The following is an 11026-nucleotide window of genomic DNA, read 5'->3' on the forward strand; positions in this document are numbered from 1 at the left end:
GGCTCGAGCGAGCTGCAGTGACATTCGATGAAGTCGCCTCCGAGTTTGGACTAACAGTTAGTCTCTCCAAGACCAAGTTCATGGTGATCGGCAGAGACATTTCTGATGCGGACCTCGCCCCTGTTTGTGTTGGTTTGAACCAGATCGAGTGCGTAACGGAGTTTCGCTACCTTGGGTCGATCATCGATACGTCTGGTCAGTGTTCGATTGACATCTCCTCCAGAATTGCGGCTGCCTCCCGTGCGTTTGGCTCCCTGCGGAAGCCAGTTTTCAACAACCACCATCTGTCCGTCCGCACCAAGAAGAGTATCTTCAATGCATGCGTTGTCACCATTCTGCTGTACGGAGCTGAGTGCTGGGTACCCCTCCAAGCCGACATCCGGAGGCTCTCCACGTTCTACATGCAGTGTCTGCGTAACGTTCTTGGCATAACAAGGTTAGACGCCTGGCAAGAGCGGATCAGCAATGATCAGTTGCTGGAAATGTGGGGCGACAAGCGCCCACTTGCTGTCCGGATTCGCCAGCGACGACTTGAGTGGCTAGGTCATGTTGCTCGCATGCCACCAGAGCGCATCCCGAAGATTCTGTTGTTCGGTCTGCTCCCATCCCGCCGTCCACCTGGCGGTCCACGCAAACGCTGGAAGGACTGCATTAGTGCAGACCTGAAGGCCCTGAATGCTGTGGAGGGATGGTACGATTCGGCAGATTCTCGCCCCGACTGGCGCCGCATGTGCCGCTGTTTCGAGCCCGAACCGCCCATCTCCAAACCAATCAAAACAATATGGATGCCCCATCAACATGGATACCCACATCAATCAAATAACATGTTACCTACTAGTAGATGCTTATCTAACACAGGTATCAGATAATCAACCTCTACCATTATCGCAATACATGTGTACTGGGGATAGTGCATGTAAAACACTTGATATTCATCTACAAAAGTCAGTTTCTCCTTGATGAAGCCAATGGCCCCTCTCTACCCCTGAAATTAACATAAATGTATTATGTTAATACCAGGACAGTACAGGAAGCTATCAGGTATCAAAATATACACTCCCCTCTTCAGACACTGGATGTACATCACCCTGGAGAAGTCTCCAACCATCTGGCATTGCTATAAGTACGGTACGTATCCACCAGGCTGCACACCATGCAACATAGCTACTCCACATCCAGGCTTTGCACCGCGGCTTAACCTAACTACTGTGCACCAAGGCCTGGCATAACATACCCACAATGTACTTGACAAGGAGGCTTTGTAGGGCATAATTTAACCATGACACAACAAATCATTGTACTGCATGCAGTAACCAAGGCTGTACACTACACACCATGGTCATGGCAAGCTGTCCTAGGCAAGTGGAGGAACACACACAAAGACACGGGCACTGGATACCCAGGTGATGCTTCAACTTCATCTCACCTACTTGAAATGTCAAAGTCAGCTTAAGTCTGCTGGTGACTGGTGATTTTGTGAATCCTGGCGCCAGTCCCATAAGTTCAGAATTGCACTGACAAAGTGCTGAGTGTCCAGGACGGATGTAGCTACTGCCCCCCCCCCCCCCCCCCCCCCCACTGCACACATGCAGTGCATGCTTCTCTGATTAGCAGCACTCAACGTGAGAAACGTGGGTACATGGGACTCTGGGAGTTCTAGGGATAACAAACAAGATGTTACAAAGAACCTCCAGGCATACAGTACTACCAAGCATTATCCAATGCTATGCTATTGTAGAGATGCACGGCACACGTTTTGTTTCCCATGACTGTCCTACTTTCATTCCTGCCTCATTCTTCAACTTTAGGAAGTAATCAAGAAGGTAGCTTCACTTCTAGACCTCCTTATGGTGTTTTGCTGCTACAGTGCTATATGTATGTCAATGCAATCATGTTGAGATCATAAGTAATTGCGGCTTTTCCCCCACTCCTTTGTTGTATGGCCAGGACCTTAGTGGAGTGGAAGGATCTCTACATCAACTAATTACTTCATATCATGCTTTGCTGAAGTTTCCTGCTTGTAAGCCGGACATGTTTACTCACCACAGCTGGGATACTGACTGTGTTGGACGATACTACTTCAACTACAGAACACTGTTATAACACCATGTCCCCGTCACGTTGATGAGAATTACACCCAAGGAAATCAAGCACGCAGGCATACTCTCCATCAGTGCTACTTGCATACCGCTTTTAGCCATGTGAGTGTCAGTAAAACAACATGAATTACACCCTGGTACACCCTGGTACACCCTGGTACACCCTGGTACACCCTGGTACACCCTGGTACACCCTGGTACATGTTGATCAAACCAGGCTTACAACATACCAAGCTAGTACATGCAGACATTTGCTAATGAAAACGTCAAACGCATGTGCAGCAATCCCGCTCTAATAGGTAAATAAGTAACTCCTTGCTTGACTTCTCAATGCCGGGGAAAGAAGAAATGTAACATTGGCCACGCCTGACCCACCCTGGGCGTTTTGGGTGTTGACGACTACGCATCAAGAGTAGTACGTTACATGGGCCATAAGGCGATAGTGAGGTGACGCAATTGCCTACGGTCTGCTCATTTCCGGCTTGTAGCCATCGGCCCCTCATTTCCTTCATTCCTCACTCGCCTAATATCTAGCCTCTAGAAAACTGCCTAATGAGCCAATTATCATAATAAACGAGGGAAGTTGTCGACACACTCCAGGGAAAGTTTATGAGTTACCAATGGGAGTAATGATGGCGCCTGGGGGGCACGCCACGAAGTCAAAGCCAACAATGTTGCTGATTTTCTGGTGTGATTCATAGTGGACAGCTTGTGCACATTTCCAGGTATCATTCCGCTTAGCATGTGGATAAGGAAACAGGTGCCCTGTTACCACCATTGTGCTGAAAGCAATTATTACACTATTCTTGCTGTCCATGCACACCCCCTACTGCCATTATGCAGATCCATTCCAACTTGCCCAGGAGGATACCTCGTCGTCACAAGCGACCTGTTAAAAAGCTTAGCGGCAATGCATTCCTTTCTCATCCACGTCAACACTGCAGAATGAGCATGTGAATGTGCACACCTTGAAGTGCAACCAGGTTGAAATTTCAAAGATGGTCAATTGAATACCTGGACCGTCTCAATGGTCATCTTCTCTTGGTGAGAATTGCTTGTTTTCTTGCTGACAGGGTGAAATACTTTGAGATGTCAACACTCACTCTGAGTTGTGAGTGCATGTGAACAGAGTTGTTGAGCTAGTCTGTGGGCATTGCCTAGAGCTGCAAACGACTGGCAAATACCTTACCATAAATGCTTGGCACAGCTCTCACAGAGCCCTCATTGACGTAACACAGTGAGAGTGTAGATGACTTAGCACAACAGCCAGCACTGGTACATTCTGACTACTAGTACAACAGCCAGCACTGGTACATTCTGACTACAACATTGCAACAAGTTCTCACAGTTACCCTCTTCCTACAAGAATTCCCAGTAAACACTTAGGCATCACCAGATTCCGAGTACACTTTGTGTGTGGTCACTGAAAATGCTCCCATGGTCACCTGCCCTAGAGAGCATGGGGTTGTGTTCTTGCCGCATGATGCTGTCCAGAATTGCTACACTCCTGACACAAGATGTGCTGTGTCGATGTACTGGAGTATGCAGCAGCCCTGGCTCCATCAGCTTTCCACATACATGTACATGTAGTATGAGGTATTGTACACAATCTGCTGGGTACGCATATTGCTGGTACTCATGTATGTAAATCAGCCTAAACTTGATTATTGATAGCACATCGGATGCTTTTCCCCTGCCAGCTGCTCATTCAAACATACACAGCTTACACTGAGGCCTTCTCCTCCTGAAAAGGAGTTAATTAACTGAAGAGCTACTGCAAGGTCATGATAATACATGTACACATGCTGAGAATGCCTGGTCTGCGCACAGAGACCAATGCCAATGGCATTTCAAGATTCGAAAACTGGCCCCCACGACCAGAAGGGCTAATTACTTCAACGCTGTCAAATCGGATTAGTCCCAACATGTGACAGAGAGCATGATTGAAGCTCTCGACGCAGCCATTATGACCGCCATAGGCCATCATAGGTAGGTACCAAAACAAGAGACAGGATCAGGATCAGGTGGGTCAGGATGACCCACGACCCACGAACAACACATTCAACGTGTGAACGGACGCCAGACCGGGCCAGAGTCAGAGAGTCAGAAGGTTACTATTACGGGACACACTATTCTGCTGCCAGAGGGTATTATCACCCCTACACTATAGGCTACCGGCTACACACAAGCAGTAGTAAAACGGTCGATCACACCGGCCTACTCCATATCACCACACACACATTACCCCTACAGCGCAGCGACCAACCTGCCAACCACCTGGACAGCAGCAAAGATTGGTAGAGAAACGCCAAGACTAACCTGTCTCGATGGCCTTAGCGAAGACTTCTGGCTGGTCCGTTGGACAGTTCCATCGCCTATTGGAGAACCTGCGTTGGCATTCGGCTAAACCCAGTTTGGCACCACTGACAATCGGTTGCATGAAGACAGAATGCGTCTTGCACCATTGGAACTGTCCCTCGGTCAGACCTGTAAGTCGCTTGCAGTCTCCCCTGCGAATCGGTCGCAAGCCACTCGTAGCTAGTGCGGCGGATGTGTGATAGGGAAACCTTGAAAAACACACACATACACAAACACACAACATCAAAATCAGTATGTTGAGTAACTTTGTAGACCCATGTCACACGCCTGACTTCATCGTCATGTAACTGAGATCTGCGGCACTCGGCTCCCCGGGTGTATCGCCGGGTTACCTTTCAAACAAAACTGAAAACAAACACATTGAAAACCAACCAAGCGACACTGCTCATTCAGTCGGGAGCACTTACTCTGCGTTCGATAAGCCTGATTCCAACAGACCAAGCACCGCAGCCATAACAATACTCAGTAATCGGTAACAGGAATCCATGATATTCTGACTTGGAGCAAAGAGGAAATTGCCACACAATACTTGGATGCCTGCCTAAACAGTTTCGATTGTGTTGTACTGAACAGTCTGTGGGATGACTTCCTTTTCTGCTGCAGGCCTCGCTCCGCTTATCAACATCCAAACGTCGTAGAAAATGTCTGCTGCCTAGTATAGACTAAAGGGTTCTGGTGCGTTCTTGTAACACAGTCGCGTTGAGAAATGTTGCAGCCAAGACTGAGAAACTTCTGCTCGAGGAAAAACGTTTTCCAGCACCGTCCCAAGCTGTGACTCTTCACTTTAATTTTGGCTACTCCGCGTGGGCCGGCACCTTTGAACTTTCTCCAAAGGACCAAAGGCCGCGGGTTTCGTTTCTATGAAGGAAGACCTATAAAGCAATTGAGACGCTCAATGAACCTTGAAAGTGATCGAGTGCGACCTCTCAACTATCTCAGAGCTGGTCTAAGAAACGGTCCTAGAATCTTTAGGATTCCTCTGAGTCCTGTGCGTGAATGTCGCTGGTTCACAGGGCACAGTATAAGATGTCTTGTGAAGTCTGGCAAGTGAAATAGAATGTGCCAGGGCAGTCGACGGTCACCCAGACCTTAGGCTACGTTACCCACTCTTGAAAGCCTTCCGCTTTCCAAGGTCAGCAGCACAGATCCTGCGCTGCGGGCCTTAGAAGATATCCTGCAGCGCGGCTTTTGCCCCGCTCGCTAGCGGCTGCACGTAGAAGGTGATGTAGCGCGTGGTGATGTTGGTGCTCTTTTTGGTTTCAGTGAGTGTTCAGTGAGCTGTGACCAGGGTGAGCTCTTGACGAGCCACTTTGTAAGCGAACGTAACCACGTGACTAGCTGCGAAAGCTGTGTACCATGTTCGTGTACACACGTCCTCAGCTAAACCGCGATGGTCGCGATCTGTGCTATAGCAAGAAGTAATACTAATACTAAAAAGTAATAGTTGCAGCATCATCAAACCGGTCAGCAGTATATCTTCTTACCGATCAACAGTACTATTAGTATTACAAGCCGAGCAGCCTGCATGTCGCGCTGTCATGCAGCTCTGCACTCTTGCTACACAAGTATTGCTTCTACATGTATCAGCTGAATGGCGGGCTTGTAAGTTGTATGCAGCACTGACAGTGGTAGCCAATAGCAATGTGTTCGTCGACATCCGGCTGTGGATATTGGTCGCATGAACTAGGAATACGGCGGTTTGAACTCAATATAGAACAGAGTGAAGATCTGGATGGCATTGTCATTTCTTTTGGGTGTTTGTGACATTCTTCGTTACTGCCATTGTGCCATCCAATCAAGCATCGAATCAATTTGTCATGGATTTGCACTTCCTCTTGGTCAGGGACCGACTGCAAGCCCGAGCAGTACAGGATAATCGTGTTACCGCTTCACAGCCTTCACAGCCTTCAGCACTGCAGTCACGATCGCAGAGCTAGTGACATGACAGTCAGTAGACTACAGACAGTGGCCTGTCAATGCCAGCGGGATTTCATATCACACTTTAGAGTTTAGTAATAGATAGTGGATGCACGAGCTTTGACCCGAGGCTGAACTTTGACCCGGTGCGTGCACTTTCGTTTCTCTGCGCGCGCGGCCCGGCCCAGGCTCAGTGCCGCAGCGCGGTGGACAGTATACGCAATAGCTTCGGCGTATAATTAGCGAGTTCGGCGAATGCTCTCGCTGGTTCATACTATCATAGCTTCTAGCAACAAGGGCGGATGTCAATTATTTGAACTAAACAGTAAACTGCTGCCATCCTCTTTACTTAGACTGATCTTCCGTGCACCGTGCTCTGATCGGGTCTACTAGTAAAAATGCTTGCCATCGTTGACTGGACCTGTGCTGCGCTGTGCAGTGCTGTGTTAGTGGTCAGTGGAGATAGGGGAACGTGACTTACAAACACTGGACGAATACACGTATTCGGCGTTTCATTTTGAGCCTCGTCGATTCAACAACTACATCAGTACGTTTAGTTTGTGCCAACACTGGCGTCACTGTACTGCACTGGGACACGGCTCAGGAGCGTGGCTTGCATTGCCCGAGAGCGAGAGCGTAATTCTAATACTACACGCAACTGAGAGTCTATCGGTTGAGTGTGGAACTACATGTACATTGTATTATTGTAAGTGATACTACTAGTAGTAGTGACTTCAAAGTAATACTGCTACAATGTAGTCACTGCATGCTAGTAATGTAGTACATGTATAGTGCATGCAGTGCACTAGTGAGCACGCTGAAGTGTCGTAATGCAGTGAGGTACGCGGCACGATACATGCATGTCTACACAGTACACACACGTCACTTGAGAGAGAAGAGAGAGAGAGAAGAGAGAGAGAGAGAGAGTTGAGGTGGTCTACCGTCACTTGAGCTTTGACTCGAGGTGGTACACAGTACACTCTTCGTACCTCACTCATATGATCACACCGGTATTTCCATAGTAATAATACATGTACAAGATTTACAACATTACTACTGCACTAGCCATGACCTTGGCTTTGAACAAAGAACAATGCACGTATGATTTAGAGTGACGGAGTAACACAGATTTCCACACTTGTACGGTACATGTGCATGGGCTACCGTGTTCAGGACCAGTTCACCACTACGGATCTCTACAAATACACGATGAACAAGCTTCGGAACGACGCTTATTGTTTTGCCTGGACAACACGCGGCTCTTGATTGTTTTAATTATCCTGTGTGGCGCTTAACGCCACAGCGACACAAGGCACATAGGAAGTATTGATTTCAGTCACCGAGATCTTGATCATGTGAATCCAACATCATTGTGTACATCAGTTCTACTCATTGCCCATCGATCAACGCCTCCGGAAGACTTCCAGTTTGCAACGACTTCCAAAGATCCTTTTGCATTATACCCAGTAGTAATGGAGGGAAGGGGTTTTGAGGGGAATACATGACCGCATAAATAGCATTAGACCGCATAAACGAACTGTCGGAGGAGTTCAAAGTATTCAATCTCTGACCACACACGTGATGGGAAAAAAACAAGAGGATCTGGCGTGGCCTGCTGATACATGTCATACTGTATCATGCTAGGAGAGGATGACCGTGTAAGTAATTAGTTAGGGCTGCTGCCTGCTGGTAGTATGTTATAAGTGTACGGGAGGTACCGGTATATGTGTCGCTGGGTATTTCACTGATTGTCTTCCTAGTATTGTATTAAAGGGGAAGTATACCCTAAAATCAAATTTTCACCAGTTGTAGTCTTCGAGGTGCTGAGTCGAATGGTCTTGGTCCGAGGAAGCTGCGACGCTCCCTTCCTACTTGAATCCCAATCGAACTCGCGCACTTCCACCGAAACTGGGTGACTGCGCCCTACTAGATGGGGATTTGTATGCAAAATGCCACTAAAAGCGCCATTTCGTTCTTATAAAAGCACGGATGACCGCGATTGGCCCATATGTTGTACTCTTTTGGACGCTGAGTCGACTGGTTTCGGTCCGAAAAGGCTGCGATGCAGCGTTCCTCCTTTATTCCCAATCGAACATGGTTGAAGAAGCGGTCACGTGCTCCGGCGTACACCAGTCACCTGGTCACCGTGCCTGCAGGGTACAACTTACTAGCCTGTTTGACCTTTTTTGTGTGCACTCCTGTCACTCGAGATGAACTCGAGTTGAACCTTGGTGTGAAAGTTGTCGCCTGCTGGCGCGGTGACCAGGTGATTTGGGCACCCAGGAGCACGTGACCGCTTGTTCAACCATGTTCGATTGGGAATAAAGGAGGAACGCTGCATCGCAGCCTTTTCGGACCAAAACCAGTCGACTCAGCGTCCAAAAGACTACAACATATGGGCCAATCGCGGTCATCCGTGCTTTTATAAGAACGAAATGGCGCTTTTAGTGACATTTTGCATACAAATCCCCATCTAGTAGGGCGCAGTCACCCAGTTTCGGTGGAAGTGCGCGAGTTCGATTGGGATTCAAGTAGGAAGGGAGCGTCGCAGCTTCCTCGGACCAAGACCATTCGACTCAGCACCCAGAAGACTACAACTGGTGAAAATTTGATTTTAGGGTATACTTCCCCTTTAACACTCGCTCACTAAGTTGTAAATATTTGACTCTTATTCAGGTGTCTATCGTTTCTAACTGTATCACGCATAAGAATGGAATCCAACACGAGACAAGTGCTGCCACTAGTGACTAGTTGTGTACTAAATGCACTTCTGAAGGTCAATGCCACGCAGGGTGTAGTGTGGAAGACGCTACAGTCAGTGCACGATGTCTGTGATAGACTGCTGTGATTGCAGAGGAACACTTCGACATTTGTTACTTTGCTGAACAGTTCTAATCCAGCAGGACGGTGTACATGTGCATGTACATGTGTAACCGCAGTAATTACAATACGGGCGCGATGCTAATGATGACAGCTTGTAGTGCTCTTTCTAGTGGGTAATCTACATTGTATGCATTCTATTGTGATGTCGTTCATTGACGTTGGAATGACAATGATTTGCTGCCCTCTAGCTCTGTGTGTAGTACTGTCAACCCCGTGGCAACACACTAGTAACTAATTACCTGGCAAGAGCGTATAAAGAAGAGGTGTTTGGGTCATACAAGTAAAGTTCACACGTTCGCGCTATCACCGACTATAGAATACTAGTGTTGAAGAACACAACCAGCTTAGGAAGTTTCGCTTGTGTCAGGCCACCGCCATGCCTGGTATACCGACTACTACACCAACTCCACAAGACACCACGTCACGTGACACAATGAACGCTTCCAGCCTACATCCAACCCGTTCTCGAATATGGCCCTTGCCCTTGCCCTTGCCCTTGCCCTTGCCCTTGCCCTTGCCCTTGCCCTTGCCCTTGCCGTTGCCCTTGCCCTTGCCCCTGCCCTTGCCCTTGCCCTTGCCCTTGCCCTTGCCCTTGCCCTTGCCCTTGCCCTTGCCCTTGCCCTTGCCCTTGCCCTTGCCCTTGCCCTTGCCCTTGCCCTTGCCCTTGCCCTTGCCCTTGCCCTTGCCCTGGCCCTTGCCCTTGCCCTTACCCTTGCCCTTGCCCTTGCCCTTGCCCTTGCCCTTGCCCTTGCCGTTGCCCTTGCCCTTGCCGTTGCCCTTGCCCTCTCCAACATCACACAGCAACAGCGGGACAAACTGGAGAGAATTCAACGCCGTGCTATACGCATCTGCCTTCGGATTCCCCTCTTTGCACCAGTTCACCACAGTTCCCTCCTCCATCACGTAAAGCTTCCCACCCTTAGCTCACGACTCCTTGCTAAACAAGTCCTACTAGCATGGGACATCCACCACCAAACCTCCCCACCACACCTGCAACAACCGCATCTTGCACCACAACGTCAACACCAACCATACACCCTTCGATAGACAAGGACCTACTCCATCGGACACGCACACACAAACAGGCACCGAGATTCCCCCTGCCCCATCAACAGTGCCCTCACTCTCTACAACTCACTCCCTATCGACATCACAACCCAACCTCGTAGAACTTCTTTCCGAAACAATGCATCCAGTCTTATTATTGAGCAGTACCTGTTGTAGCTCCGCGCACCCCCCCCCCCCCCCACCCCTGGTTTCTGATATCTCGAACGTGTATTTAACTATCTCGATCACCCCTGCTATTGACCCCGCTTGTTTTTCATGATCCATTGCTTCTTGCCTCCCCGGGTAATTTCCATCCAGCTGTTTCTGGCTAGTATCAGTTCTATCACACTTATCAATCGTCCTTATTGGCGTCACGCCATCGTGGAATAAGAGAATAAGAATACCAAGGTGGCAGATGCAGCGCCTAGCGGCGAGGGGGAGGTGTTTTGGGTCATAGACATACTACTACTAGTAGGTCGTGGACAATAAAGAAGATGTTCATTGCTAGCACGTGATCAAGAGGTTTCTCTAAACGCAATGCATGTGCTGGCACGTGAAATTCCATTAGTGGTTCGCGTGTTGGACCTTTTGAGGGGTGCACGTTAAATACATGCAAATGTTTGTAAAGGGACGTCAATTTCCATCACCTTTTTCATCTTCATTGCAAAGCATCGAGGAAGTGGTGCAGCAAAGAGTTACTC

General features: G+C 48.6%; 1 protein-coding gene across 1 annotated transcript in view; it reads right to left on the minus strand.

Moving 5' to 3' along the window:
• Positions 1-5530, minus strand: part of LOC135810232 (protein Wnt-5b-like) — a 26301-nt gene extending 20771 nt beyond the window's left edge. The window contains exons 1-2 of the mRNA XM_065323710.1: positions 4886-5530; positions 4419-4666 (exon numbers count right to left, since the gene is read on the minus strand). Of these exons, the coding sequence (XP_065179782.1) occupies positions 4419-4666; positions 4886-4965 (328 nt within the window). The 5' untranslated portion in view covers positions 4966-5530. The remainder of the gene's footprint in view (positions 1-4418; positions 4667-4885) is intronic.
• Positions 5531-11026: the final 5496 nt, after the last annotated feature.

The sequence above is a fragment of the Sycon ciliatum genome, chromosome 2, assembly GCF_964019385.1.
Source record: "Sycon ciliatum chromosome 2, ocSycCili1.1, whole genome shotgun sequence".
Classification (NCBI taxonomy): Eukaryota; Metazoa; Porifera; class Calcarea; order Leucosolenida; family Sycettidae; genus Sycon; species Sycon ciliatum.